The sequence below is a fragment of the Callorhinus ursinus genome, unplaced genomic scaffold (genome assembly GCF_003265705.2).
Source record: "Callorhinus ursinus isolate GAN/ISIS: 27379988/994484 unplaced genomic scaffold, GSC_fseal_2.0 scaffold2, whole genome shotgun sequence".
NCBI classification, from domain to species: Eukaryota; Metazoa; Chordata; class Mammalia; order Carnivora; family Otariidae; genus Callorhinus; species Callorhinus ursinus.
The window spans coordinates 46,072,200-46,087,508 of NW_027397064.1; the positions used below are offsets into that span (position 1 = coordinate 46,072,200).

The 15,309-nt window shown below is 37.0% G+C and overlaps 1 protein-coding gene across 6 annotated transcripts in view; it reads right to left on the reverse strand.

Moving 5' to 3' along the window:
• FSIP2 (fibrous sheath interacting protein 2) overlaps positions 1 to 15,309 on the reverse strand; it is a 103,856-nt gene that overhangs the window by 62,260 nt on the left and 26,287 nt on the right. For all 6 annotated transcript variants that reach the window (XR_012374989.1, XM_073881538.1, XM_073881533.1 and 3 more), the window contains 4 exons: positions 11,980 to 12,092; positions 11,134 to 11,176; positions 9,833 to 9,939; positions 7,738 to 7,801 (listed from right to left, as the gene is read on the reverse strand). Coding sequence is in view for 5 of the 6 variants with exons in the window: in XM_073881538.1 (XP_073737639.1) it covers positions 7,738 to 7,801; positions 9,833 to 9,939; positions 11,134 to 11,176; positions 11,980 to 12,092 (327 nt within the window). In the remaining variant the exon portion in view is untranslated. The remainder of the gene's footprint in view (positions 1 to 7,737; positions 7,802 to 9,832; positions 9,940 to 11,133; positions 11,177 to 11,979; positions 12,093 to 15,309) is intronic.

Here is a 15,309-nt window from a genome sequence, read left to right on the forward strand (position 1 = left end):
AGGAGAAGGACTTTAGTGCAGCCCCCAGACAGGATCCAGGAGCTGTGGGTGCATGCAAGAACTGAGGTAGCTTGTGGTTTTAGAAGCACAAAGGGCAGAGACACACCAGGCCCTGCGATCTACCTCTGAGAGAGTTGCTGTGGGGCGCACCACAAGGGAGGCTGCGTTTTTTAGCAGTGCAGACAGAAATGGAGCCTCTGTGTCCTGGAGGGCTCAGTGAAGAGCAGACTACAATTTCTCTGCTCTGGGTCATAGGTTTGGGTATGGTGATTTTTGCTTTGACTCTCGGAAGAGACAGAAGAGACTCGGAAAGCTACAAAAGCTCAAAAAACTGGTTTCCACTGAGCCCATCCCCCCCCCAAAAGGGGCAGGGCAACTCTGCCCAAGCAGGGTTGCATGAAACAGCACGGCAGGCCCCTCCCCCGGAGGAAGACAGGGTGGAAGAACAAGAGGACGACAACCCTAGACTCCCTATAAAATGGGTGCATCTTGCTTTGGTTGTGGTTAATACTTTGGGCTCTTTACATTCCCTCAACCACCCTTCAACAAAATGACTAAGAGGAGGCACCCCCAACAAAGAAAAGAATCAAAGACTATGGCCTCTGCCACAGACCTAATGGATATGGATATAAGCAAGATGTCAGAGACAGACTTCAGAGTAGCAATTATGAAGTTGATATCTAGGCTTGAGAAAAATATTAGTGACAATATAGAATCTTTAAAGGCAGAAATGAGATCTAATCAGACTGAACTTAAAAATACATGAATGAGATGCAGTCTAAACTGGATACTCTGACAGCCACAGTAAATGAGGCTGAAGAATGAATTGATCAGCTAGAAGATGATAGAAAAGAAGGAAGCCAGGAGGCCTGGGATAAACTCCTGAAAGCTGAAGAGATCAGCCTGAGAGAGATTAATGACACCATGAAACATTCCAATGTCAGAATTATTGGGATCCCTGAGGGAGTGGAGAGAGAGAGAGGACTAGATGATATATTTGAGCAAATCATAGCTGAGAACTTCCCTAATCTGGGGAATGAAACAAGCATTTGTGTCCATGAGGCAGAGAGGATCCTTCCCAAGATCAATGAGAGGGATCAACTCCCCAACATATAATAGTAAAACTCTCAAATCTTAGAACCAAGGAAGCAATCCTGAAAGGAGCTAGGGGGAAGAGATTTCTTACGTACAAAGGGAGGAACATCAGAATAACATCAGACCTGTCCATAGGGACCTGTCAAACCAGAAAGGGCTGGCAAGACATATTCAGGGTACTAAATGAGAATAACATGCAGCCAAGAATACTTTATCCAGGAAGGCTGTCATTCAGAATGGATGGAGAGACAAGGAGTTTCCAGCACAGGCAGCAACTGAAAGAATAAGTGACCACTAAGCTGGCCCTGCAAGAAATATTAAAGGGGGTTCTATAAAAGGAGAAAGACCCCAAGAGTGATATAGAACAGAAACTTACAGAGACAATCTATAGAAACAGGGACTTCACAGGCAATAGGATGGCACTAAAATCATATCTTTCAATAGTCACTGTCAACGTGAACAGCTTAAATGCTCCCATGAAACAGCACAGGGGTGCAGACTGGATAAAAAGACATGACCCATCCATATGCTGTCTACAAGAGACTCATTTTGAATCTAAAGATACATCCAGACAAAAAGTGAGGGGATGGAGAACCATTTTTCATGCCAATGGACCTCAAAAGAAAGCCAGGGTAGCAATTCTCATATCAGACAAATTAGATTTTAAGCTAAAGACTGTATTAAGAGATCCAGAGGGACATTATATCATTCTTAAAGGGTATATCCAACAAGAAGATCTAACAATTGTAAATATCTATGCCCCCAACATGGGAGCCGCCAACTACATAAGCCAACTGTTAACCAAAATAGAGAGACATATTGCTAATAATACATTAATTGTAGGAGACCTCAGTAGTCCACTCTCAGCAATAGACAGATCATCTAAGCCGAAAATCAACAAAGAAACAAGAGCTTTGAATGACACATTGGACCAGATGGACTTCATAGATATATACAGAACATTCCACAATAAAGCAACAGAATATTCATTCTTCTCAAATGCACATGGAACTTTCCCCAGAATAGATGACATACTGCGTCACAAATCAGGTCTCAAGTGATACCAAAAGATTGAGATTATGCCCTGCATATTTTCAGGCCACAATGCTTTGAAACTGGAACTCAATCACAAGAAAAAATTTGGAAGGAATTCAAACACATGGAAGCTAAAGACCATCCTGCTAAAGAATGTGTGGGTCAACCAGGAAATTGAAGAAGAACTTAAACAACTCATGGAAACCAGTGAGAACAAAAACCCTACATCAGTCCAAAACCTATGAGATACTGCAAATGTGGTCCTAAGGGGGAAATAAATAGCCATCCAAGCCTCACTCAAAAATTTAGAGAATCCCAAATGCACGAGCTAACTTTACACCTAAAGGAACTGGAGAAAGAACAGCAAATAAAAACTAAACCAAGCAGGAGAAGATAAATAATAAGGATTAGAGCAGAGATCAATGAAATAGAAACCGTAAAAACAGTAGAGCAGATCAATGAAACTAGAAGCTGGTTCTTTGAAAGGATTAAAAAGATTGATAAACCTCTGGCCAGACTTATCCAAAAGAAAAGAGAAAAGACCCAAATAAATAAAATTATGAATGAAAGGGGAGAGATCACGACTAACACCAAGGAAACAGAAACAATTATTAGAAATTATTATGAGCAACTATATGCCAATAAATTAAGCAACCTGGAAGAAATGGATGCCTTCCTGGAAACTTATAAACTACCAAGACAGAAACAGGAAGAAATTGACAACCTGGCTAGACCAATAACCAGTAACGAAATTGAAGCCATAATCAAAAACCTCCCAAAACACAAGAGTCCAGAGCCAGATGGATTCCCAGGGGAATTCTACCAAACATTTAAAGAAGAAATACTACCTATTCTTCTGAAGCTGTTTCAAAATATAGAAACAGAAGGAAAACTTCCAAACTTGTTCTATGAGGCCAGCATTACCTTGATCCTAAAACCAGGCAAAGACCCCATCAAAAAGGAGAATTACAGACCAATATCCCTAATGAATATGGATGCCAAAATACTTGACAAGATCCTCACCAACAGGATCCAACAGTACATTAAAAGAATTATCCATCACGACCAGGTAGGATTTATTCCTGGGATGCAAGTGTGGTTCAACATTTGCAAATCAATCAATGTGATAGAACACATTAATAAAAGACAAGAACCATATGATCCTCTCAACTGATGCAGAAAAAGCATTTGACAAAATTCCTTTCCAGATTAAAACTCTTCAGAGTGTAGGTATAGAGGGAACATTCCTCAATTTCATAAAATCCATCTATGAAAAACCCACAGTGAATATCATTCTCAATGGGGAAAAGCTGAGAGCTTTTCCCTTAAGATCGGGAACACGACAGGGATGCCCACTCTCACCACTATTGTTCAACATAGTACTAGAAGTGCTAGCAACAGCAATCAGACAACAAAAAGAAATAAAAGTTACTGAAATTGGCAAAGAAGAAGTCAAACTCTCTCTCTTCGCAGATGAGATGATACTTTATGTGGAAAACACAAAAGACTCCACCCCCAAATTACTAGAACTCATACAGCAATGCAGTAATGTGGTAGGATACAAAATCAATGCACAGAAATCAGTTGCTTTTCTATACACTAACAAGTAACTGTAGAAAGAGAAATTAGGGGATCGATTCCATTTACAATAACACCGAAAACCATAAGATACCCAGGAATAAACCTAACCAAGAGGTAAAGGATCTATACTCTAGGAACTACAGAACACTCATGAAAGAAATTGAAGGAGACACAAAAAGATGAAAAAACATCCCATGCTCATGGATTGGAAGAATAAACATTGTTAAAATGTCTATGCTGCCCAGGGCAATCTACACTTTCAACACCATCCCTATTAAAATACCAATGGCATTTTTCAAAGTGCTGGAACAAACAATCCTAAAATGTGTATGGAACCAGAAAAGACCCCAAATCACCATGGAAATGTTGAAAAAGAAAAACAAAGCTGGGGGCATCATGTTGCCTGATATCAAGCTATATTACAAAGCCGTGATCACCAAGACAGCATGGTACTGGCACAAAAACAGACACATAGACCAATGGAACAGTATAGAGAGCCCAGATATGAACCCTCAACTCTATGGTCAACTAATCTTTGACAAAGGAGGAAAAAATGTCCAATGGAAAAAAGACAGTCTCTTCAATAAATGGTGCTGGGAAAATTGGACAGCTCTATAGAGAAGAATGAAATTCAACCATTCTCTTACACCATACACAAAGATAAACTGAAAATGGATGAAAGACCTCAATGTGAGACAGGAATTCAGCAAAATCCTAGAGGAGAACATAGGCAGTAACCTCTTCAACATCGGCCACAGCAATTTCTTTCAAGACATGTCTCCAAAGGCTAGTGAAGCAAAAGCAAAAATGAACCTTTGGGACTTCATCAAGATAAAAAGCTTCTGCACAGCAAAGAAAACAGTCAACAAAACTAAGAGGCAACCCACGGAATGGGAGAAGATTTTTGCAAATGACACTACAGACAAAGGGCTGATGTCCACGATCTATAAAGAACTTCTCAAACTCAACACCCAAAAAACAAATAATCAAGTAAAAAACTGGGCAGAAGACATGAACAGACACTTCTCAAAAGAAGACATACAAATGGCTAATAGACACATAAAAAAATGTTCATCATCATTAGCCATCAGGGAAATTCAAATCAAAACCTCAATGAGATACCACCTCACACCAGTCAGAATGGCTAAAATTAACATGTCAGGAAATGACAGATGTTGGTGGGGATGCGGAGAAAGGGGAACCCTCCTACAATGTTGGTGGGAATGGAAGTTGGTGCAGCCACTCTGGAAAACAGTATGGAGGTTCCTCAAACAGTTGAAAATAGAGCCACCATACGATCCAGCAATTGCACTACTGGGTATTTACCACAAACATACAAATGTAGGGATCCGAAGGGGTACGTGCACCCCCATGTTCATAGCAGCAATGTCCACAATAGCCAAACTGCAGAAGGAGCCGAGAGGCCCCGAGAGGCCTTGAATGGATAAAGATGTGGTTCATATATACAATGGAATATTACTCAGCCATCAGAAAGGATGAATACCCACCATTTGCATTGACATGGTGCACTGGAGGAGATTATGCTAAGTGAAATAAGTCAAGCAGAGAAAGACAATTATCATATGGTTTCACTTATTTGTGGAACATAAGGAATAGCAGGGAGGGCATTAGGAGAAGGAAGGGAAAACTGAAGAAGGGACAGTCATAGGGGGAGACAAACCATGAGAGACTATGGGCTCTGGGAAACAAACTGAGGGTTCCAGAGGGGAGGGTGGTGGGAGGATAGGGTAGCCCGGTGATGGGTATTAAGGAAGTCACGTGTTGAAATGAACACTGGGTGTTATATGCAAATAATGAATCATGGAACACTACATCAAAAAGTAATGATGTACTGTATGGTGACTAACATAATAAAAAAATAAGCTTAATACTCTGAAAGAAAGCAAGAAAGGAGAAATTGATGGGAAATATAAAAAAGCAGAACAAAGCAAAAGCACCAATAAGGCATTAGAAATATTCCAAGGTTTTAATTAACATAAATGTAAATGGCTTAAATTCAATTAGTAGTCAAATTCCAAGACTCAATAAAAATAAAACAAGATGATGCAGGTGTAGAGTGCTTACAAAAGCCATATCTATACATAAAAAGATGCTAAGACACAAGACTGATATAGCTATATTAGTGTCGGACCTACTAAATTTGAGACAAAAAGCATCACGTGTGATAAAGATCCATACATAATAATAAAAAACTCAATTTTACACCCGAAACTAATATTACACTGCATGTTAACTAACTGAAATTTAAATAAAAAAATTAAAAAGCCCTCAATTCACCATGATAGTCCTGGATGTGCCGACTAACCCAGACCAAGAAATAAAAAGTAAAAATGGACAGAACTACATGGAGTTGATAACTAATCATTCCCAATGATTTTTAGAACAGAGTAAATAAACGTATATAGGATATTTGAACTACACAATTCAACATCTTGATTGAATGGAAATATTTAGAACATGGCACCACCAAATAATATTTATTATTTTTAACCACACTACATGTACAAAATTGATCATGTGTGCTAAGCCAATAAGGCAATTTTGCAGATATTTCAAAAATCTGGTATCATAAAGGCCATGCTGTCAGTCCACAAAGCAATTAAATTGGAAATCAATAACAAAAAGGAAACTAGAAATCCAATATACTTGAAATTTTAAAACTCATCTATAAATACAAAATAACACAAAATTGGAATTTAGATATGATTTTTTAAAAATGAAAATATTGCACATTAAGTTTTACAGTACATTTCAAAATCTCTTACATATCACCAGTTAAGTGCCACACACTATTCTAAGCAATTTATAAATATTAACTTATTGAATTGCCATAGGAATCGTATGAATGATGTACTGTTACTGTTTATGTAACAGCACTCTAACGAATCTTAAAGGTTAACTTGCTTCAAGTTAACACACTCCTTGCTTACTGACCTAAGGTTCTTGATCTGTAACAGAACTAATTTACTTCCTTTGAGATCTGCAGACCACTGGCCTTGGGGAATGAAGGACCAGAACATTCCCAGACCACAGAGGCCAGACACCTTTGTGAAGCCACCTGGACTCTGATTAGTCCAACAATCTTTTAGAAAAATGTTTTTCTTTTTTAAGGTCACACTATGACTTTACTGACCTCCCTTTGTGCATCTGTAGACTTTGCCTTCCTTTGCAGAACAAACAGAGTAGTCTTCCACAACCCCTGGGTACCAAGGAACCAGACCTTCTTGCACAACCCCCACCCTGGACACAAAAGAACTAGAACTTCTTGCACAACTTCTGAGCTCCGAAATAACTTTAGCTGACATCATTGAGTCTGCAAGTAATAAAAAAATGTCACAGACTACTGTACTCCCTTAACTGATTAAACCCCTTTAAAAATCTTGTGGCCGGGCAGAAACCTCAGACAAGAGTCTGCCTCTCTCCAGATTTCAGTCCTCCTGAATAAAGTTCAAATTCCTTTCCAATCAAAACTCATCTCTTGATTGGCCTTTCCAGAGATGGGCAGTGAATTTGGGTTAGGTAATATTCTCATTTTATAGTTGGAAAAGCCAAAGAACAGAGAAATTAAATAACTTGGCCAGACATAAATTTTAATGTTGGAGTATGGATTCAATTTAAGTAGTCTTGCCAGAATATATGTTCCTACCTGTTATGCCATACTGCCTTCTGATAATCTGATCCATGTGGATAGGATATATGATTACTTGATGCCAAGAAATTTGAAAATTTAGATGAATAAATTTACAAGAAAAGTGTAACTTGTGAAAACAAACTCAAAAAGAAACAGAAAATACATAGTTTCAAATCTAACTGAATCTGTAGTTTTAAATTTTTTCTCACTAAGAGATCCGGGACCAGGTTAAATATTTTGCTGGTGATTTGTACCAAACATTCAAGGAATATTTAGCACCATACTAGGCATGAAACAGGAGCTCAATAAATGTTAGTAGAAAAAGTGAATTAAGAGATTGCATAACTTACTCAATAGCTGTTACTGACGTTTACCTGATTCACAGAAGTAGCTTGGTCTCTTGTTTGATCTTTCATTCCAATCAGCATTTATCTCCTTCTACATAATCCAAACAACAAAACAAACATCCTCAAAGGATTTTTTTCCTCCAGGATTTGAACATCAACTATTACTTATATATTTAAAATACAAAAAATTAAGATTTTGAGAGCTTCTCTTAAATGTCAGCTTTTAAGAAATGCACACATTTTGTGATGTTTATGTTAAATCTATTTACAGAATTTAAAAGTTCACAGTTGTATCATGGGAGGTCCACAAGACCACCCTCATGTTTGGTGATTTGCTAAGGCTCATGGGACTCAGAATATAGTTGTACTCGCATCTAAGATTTATTACAGTAAAAGGATACACTGTAGGATAAAGAAGGGGAAAAGACACAGGCTGAGTCTGGAAAAATCCATGCATAGTTTTTCTTATGCTCTCTCCTCCTGTGAGAGGACACACTTAAGCATGCTCTCTTCTCCAGCAAGTAAAAAAAAAAAAAAAAAAAATGCAGTAACATGTACAGTGTTTCTGCCCAGAGAAACCCATTAGAAACTCAGCACTCAAAGTCTTTATTGAAGGCTGGTCATAAGGATGCCCTCTGCCTTAGTACATATCAAAATTCTAACCTCCTAATAAGAAGTCAGATGTTCAGCAAAAATCACATTATTTGCTATTAATATAGTGCACCATCCATTCAGCTCGGGAAAGTTCCCTATCACTTAGGGACTGTTAGAAGAGCTAACTTCCCCAACGCTAGCCAAAGGGCAACCTTGACAACAGTCTCAAGCCTGCTATGTTAACCCTTTCCTACACAGTAGTATTCACTGGCATCCTAAAATTAACTATCTGTGGAATGCACTGTTTAGTAAGTAAGCTAATCAACTCAGTGGGACAAAAGAATAGGTGTGTTTTTTACAAAGCTACAATAGGAGAAAAGTTCAAGTAGAGCTGGAGCAGAGAACAGATTCTCTGAATACAGAGGGATGTGGTTCTCTAGACTCGTTCAAGAACTCAGTATGTTCAGCGAGGTAAATCCAGTGAAATAAGTAGGCTTTTTTTTTGCCCCCCAGGTCTGAGAGCTGAACACAGGCCCCTAGAAATACATTTTCTGACAGTGGTAGGCTGTGCACATGTTGGAAGCAGAGTGTACTACTTAGTATAATAAAATGGCCATGCTATTTCTCATAATAAATTAGGAATTTGTGGACATTTGATACTCATTTGAGATCGAGATAGGTGGCAAATTTAATAATACACACATTAACCAAAAGAAGTCAGTAATAAAACTTAGGTACTGTTTTTACAGGAGTTTTTTGTTTGTTTTTTAGTAAAGGACATAGCTTTTGCAATCTGTTGGGCAATATGAGGATTTTAAATATTGAAGTTGGTAAGAAATTTTTTTTGACTCTTAGCATACATAAAATGGAAAATGACATAGTAGAACACTGAACTGTAAAATGTTTATAATAAAACTGCACTACACAGTCTGTCAATTATTATGCATTAGAAGAAACAGAAAATGATGCCACTTCCTCCCCTAATCAAGTAGAATTCATTTGGAAAGAACTTAATAAATTACCATTTTCAAATCATGTTAACTCTTTAGCACAGTTGAACAGTTAACACTGTGTTACTAATGGAATGGATGATGTGGTTTTGACTCCTATCTATAATAAGTAGGCAACTCACAGGAAAAAAAAAATCTAATTTATATCAGAAGACATACCCTGAATCTTTGCTGGTAACTTTCCAATAGCAGAAAGCTGATGGCTGGTCAAGAGCCAAGAGGATAGATAGCATGACTGTCTCTGAACAGTCCATCAGTACTAGTCAAAGCCCAATCAAAGGCCAAATTAATACTTCCTCTGAAGGCTACAGGTATGTACTGTGAACTACAGTGTTGTAGCCTATATTTAGAAAGATTATCCTAGGACTATTAAAATTTTATTATGATATGACTAATTTCAGGGAGTGAAGCAGTTTGGAATGGTCACTTCATGAATGAAAATTTTTATACCAATGCTGATCATAAGATTGTATCTCATTTATTCTACTTGCAGTTGGAGCAAAAGAAATATTATATACCTCATCTTTTGAAGGATCCAAATAAGACTGTGAAGATCTTGGACAATTTCTTGTGGGTGAAGTTTGAGGTGAAATAACTGAATTTTGAACTGAGATGTTTACAGCTCCTAGAGAAAGAAGAGATAATTTTACATATGAGAAGATCATATTTCTGGAGAAGGGTGAATGCTAATGAATATATTTGATCCAATGCTCTCTCTGCTGAGCTGCCACAATCACTGAATTACCACAATTAGGGATATATTTGAGTTAAGGAAGTATCTCCAAGAATAACATGACCTTTGTAAATGTTCACTGGCTACAAATTTCCAGTGGTTTTCACCACTGCCTTTGGAGACAAGTCTGAAATCCTTAACCTCTAATCCTAATTTATTTAATATTATGCCAGCTTAATTCCTATAATTAAACACAGACCATTGCCAGAATTGTTTTCATTTCATTCAGTCTGCAATGGAAGACCAACTCACTTCTTGGATAGGGGAATAACCAAAGCTGTGTTTTAGGAAGAATGCTTTCACAGTAAAATTTATGGTGGATTAAAAAGAGGAGGAAGAGAATGCAGGAAGATTACTGAAATAGTCAAGGATGAAGGAAACAAGGGTTGACGCTGTGGGAATGAAAAAATAGGAAAGGGCAAAAGAAATTAAGGAGGTAGATTAGACAGAAAGTGGCAACTTCAGGACACAAATACAAAAAAGAAGAGTCAAAGATAACTCACATTTTGTGTCTGGATGAAAACAAGAAAGATCAGGAAGATGATGAGTTTGATATTCTATTGAACTTGAGGTGATCATTGGCCACTGGATGTAGGTGTCCAATATTTTCTGTATATATATGTAGGCTATGCATGGAAGTATTTTTAGTGACTTCCAGAAATCTAACAAGGCACAGAAAAATTTAGCTAATGTGTAGTCCACTGAAGGGGAGATGGGAAATATGATGTATTATCTATGGAAGAACTGATGGCAGTGGAGTATGGGGATCATCCTGGAGACAGTTCTCTGTACTGTACCTTACTGAATCCCAATTTATCAGTAATGTGCTGTAGCACTATAAACAGCCACAGCAGGGACCCTAACTTTTCCACACTTCGTAAAATTCAAAAGTCATACTCATCAAGCAATCACTGAAATATATGAGCCAATTATAATATCTATATTCATAAACAATTTTATACCATGCTTTACTTTCCAAAATAACTGGTTTTTATAATCAAGTAAAACAACTTCAAAAACTATATGATAAAACTATGATTATGAACTTAACAAAATAACAAGTTTGACTGTTTTTCACTTTCTTACCTCTATCATCAAAAGCACTTGATTTTCTAGTTACTCCATCTTTCTATATGGTACATTAAGGAGAAAAACATTCATTAGCAACTGTACTTCTAAAAGAAATTTTGCCTCTATCAGTCAACCAAATGTATAAAAACTTTCCCCCATTTATCCCCTAACTTTCACATGAAAATTGTCTCAGGGAAAATATATATTAACAACCTTCTGGAATATCTTCTATAGGGATCTCAAATTTAATTAGTTTAAAATTGAGTTCAGTATGTAGCAATGTACCGTTGTTCCTTTTCTACTATTCCATATTTTGTTTAAAGGCATAGTAATCCATTCAATGGTTGGTTCTAAAAGTTTAGAGTCATTCAGTCTGTTTAAGGGAAATAAATATAACCCATTCCAATCCAGCTTACAGCTAGGCAAACACATTTCTCAAAATTTTGATCAAAATTTTATTTTGATTTTGAGAACATCATTTCATTGTGGTATCATTTTTCTGTGTCTGTCTGTCCCATCAGGCAATGGGTCCTCAAGGGGAGTGATTATGTTTTATTCATCTTTTTATCTTATGTGTCCCAATTTCCTCATTTCCCTTCCTTCTGGTTCCACACAGGGCTTGGCCAACAATAGATGTTCAATAAATTTTAGCTATTATTATTGCAATTGCTAAATGTTTGGATTAGTTTCCGCTAAATTACATAGTGACTCAATACTCTGAAGGAAAGATCTGGCCTCATGAATAGACCCTAATATTCGTAGCCAATCAGTATTATGCTAGTGAAGGAGATAGGATATAGAAGTAAAAAATTAACTAGATAAAAAATCACCATTCAAAAGTTTGAAGACCGAATTTTATACCTTTTGTTCAGTACCATTAACTTGCACTTCTGACTGGCCAGCTGAAGTTGTTGGTTTTTTGACAACAGTCTTTGAACTACTTAAAGATTGATAAATAACATTTGCTGCAGGTCCTAAGAGTAAATGAGAGAGGAACACCATAGTTGTTTTATTTTTAACAACTTATTGAAGGGTAATTGAAATACAACAAACTATACTTATTTAAATTGAATGTTTTTTTTTCAATTTTAAAATATGTCTACAACTCTGAAGCTACCACTGCAATCAAAATAACTTTTCCAATACCATTAAATTTTTTTTCATCCCCTGAGAAGTGTTTTATTATATGGATACACCACAGTTTTTTATCTTCTTACTTACTGTTGGGATTGTTTCCATTTTGGCCTCTCACAAATAAACCTTTATGAGCTTTCATGGACAAGTCACTGTGTGGACATGAGTTTTCATTTCTAATGGGTAAATACCTAGTAGTGGAATGACTGGATCATATGGTAGGTATAGGTTTAACTTTTAAGAAACACCACACTGTTTTCCAAAATGGCTATACCTTTTACATACCATTCAGCAGTGCATCAGAGTTTCAATTCTTTCAATCCTTGTCCACATTTAGTAAGCAGAAGAAAGAAAATAGTAGAGATCAAAGTGAAAATGAAAGAAATAGAAAAAAGAAAGAAAATAATTAACCTAATAGCTGATTTTTTGAAAACTTCAATAAAAGTGATAAGCCAGACTGACCAGGAAAAAGAGAAGACACAAATTTTCAGCATCAGGAAAATTAGAGATAATAGCATGATGAAAGTCTATAGATAATACTAAAAATAATAACAAAGGAATATTATGAAAAATGGATGGCAGTTAAGTTTAAAATCTCATATATAAATGACAAATTCCTTGAAAAACACAAACTAATCTCATTCATGAATAGCTGATGTGAAGAACTACATATCTATTAAAGAAATTGAATATGTTAAAAACATGTCCAGAAAGAAAGCTCCAGGCTCACATGACTTCATTTCTGAATTATATCTGATATTTAAGGAAGAAATCACACAAATTCCATACAAAGTCTTCCAGAAAATTGAAGAGGAATGAACTTCTCTCTCAACTCATACTTTGAGATCAAGATCCCTTTGATACCAAAATCATTAAAAGACATTACAAGAAAAGAAAACCTCCATCAACATCCCCCCACTAACAAAGATACAAAAATTATAAATAAAATAAATTGAATCCAACAATATAAGATAAAGATAATGCATAATGAATGAGTAAGGTTAATCCCTAGAATGCAGGACTGGTTTAACATTTAACATTAAAAATAAGTCAAAGTGATTCACAACATTAAAAGAAAAAAGAAAATTTAGATGATTATCTGAAAGATGCAGGGGAAAATATGATAAAGTTCAATATCCATTCATGATAAAACCTCTTTGTGAACTAAGAATATGAGGATGTGTCCTTCCTCTGATAAAAGCTATCTTCAAATCTCTAGAGCTGATACTCTAATTTATATTGATCACTTTCCCTTAAGTTTTTGGAACAAGATTAAGATGTACACAATCACCATTTTATTCAACACTATCCTGGAGGTGCTAGCCAGCAAGAAAAAGGAAATGAAAAGTGAGTCCAAGTAAATCCCAGCAGACTATGTTGTAGAAACTAGAAAGCTCATTCTAAAATTTATATGGAGATATAAAGGCCGTGTGATAAGCAAGTCAGCCTAGAAGAACCACGAATGTTAGAGAACTCACACTGCCAAATTTCAAGACTTATTATAAAGCTACAGTAATTAAGAGAACATTGTATTCACGTAAAAACAAATAGATAAATAAAACAGGAGACTTTCCACAAATAGGTCTGTCTGTATATCTATCATCTATATATGTTCACTTTATCTTTGCAAAAATTCCAGTAAAACTCAATGATGCTGAAGCAATTGATTGTGTACAAGATAAGCTTGAACAAGCCTGTCTTCCCAGATAACAAGGAAGCTATCAAAAATCATTAGGGTTATGTCACAAAGGACTCAAGAATTATCCTAAAAGGAGATTCCACTGACCAAAGTTATCAAAATTTCAGCATTAATAAACATGGTAACAGAACTGTATTGAAGCACATTGAATTTATTTAAATCTATAGATTCATAATGACACAAAACAAAACTAGTTGCTTACTGTTGGAGGATGCTACTGAAACAATTTACTATTTTGAAAACTGATAAATAATGGTAAAATATTAAGCATCAGTCTGCTTTTCAGAAGTATCCTGTACCACACTGTAACCAAAGAGTAGTTAAGAGGAAGTTTATTTTATACAAGTATTACAGTTAATCTATGAAGAAGGAATGATAGAATTAAAATATCCCAACTTTGCAACCTGTAATTAATTCATGGATCTAGGCCTTGAACATAAATGGCTGCTAACATTACAAATAGAAAGAAAAGGAGATATTATATTCCACGTGAGGGAGGGACTAACAACCATCTATAAATCAGTCTTGTTAGAGAAACTGAACCTGCAAAATGACAGCATAAGAAGACCCTGACCTCACCTCCTCCTTTGGACACACTAAATCTCCAGCTACATCTAGAACAACTCTCTCTGAAAAAGAGAGATAAAAAGGCCACATCTGGTTGAGAGGAGAGGCAGAGGCATGGTCTAACTGAAAACCCCACCCCCAGTGCAGCAACCCACTGGTTAGAGGGATTTCACAAATATGGAGCACATCCCTGAGTTTGATCCCCCTAACCCTTGGGACCTGCACTGGAAAGATGAGCCCCCAAACATTTGGCTTTAAAAATCAACATGGCTTATGTCTAGGAGATTCAAAGGGCATTGGGAAACTGAAACTCTGTTCCTACAGGGCTTTTGCACAGACTACTTATCCTGAGACCCAGCACAAAAGCAGCAGGCTGAAAAGCACTTAGACCATACATGAAGGAGATCCACTGGCTATTCTTAAAGCATCTGCTGGATGGGCAGAGGTTTGTTCCAACTCTCTCCAGGGAAAGAGGTGCTGGTTGGTGCCATTTTTACATTCTCTTACCTTGCTAAATGCTGGCGATGCCAGATGCCAGTTTTTACTCTCTTTACCCTGTTAGCGCTGCTCCTGGGGCCCTGCCCCACTAAAGCCAGTGGGTGGGTTTGCCTGCCCCAACATCCCCCTGTGGCCCTGCCAAAGCTAGCCAGTACACATAGTTCACAGGAGATACCCTTTGAATGCCTGTCTCTGGTGGCCAAGGGGCCCTGCATTTTGGGGCCCCAGGGGACTGAAGCAATCAGAGAGACAGTTCTTGGCAGGATGCTGCACAGACAACGGGTGAAACACAC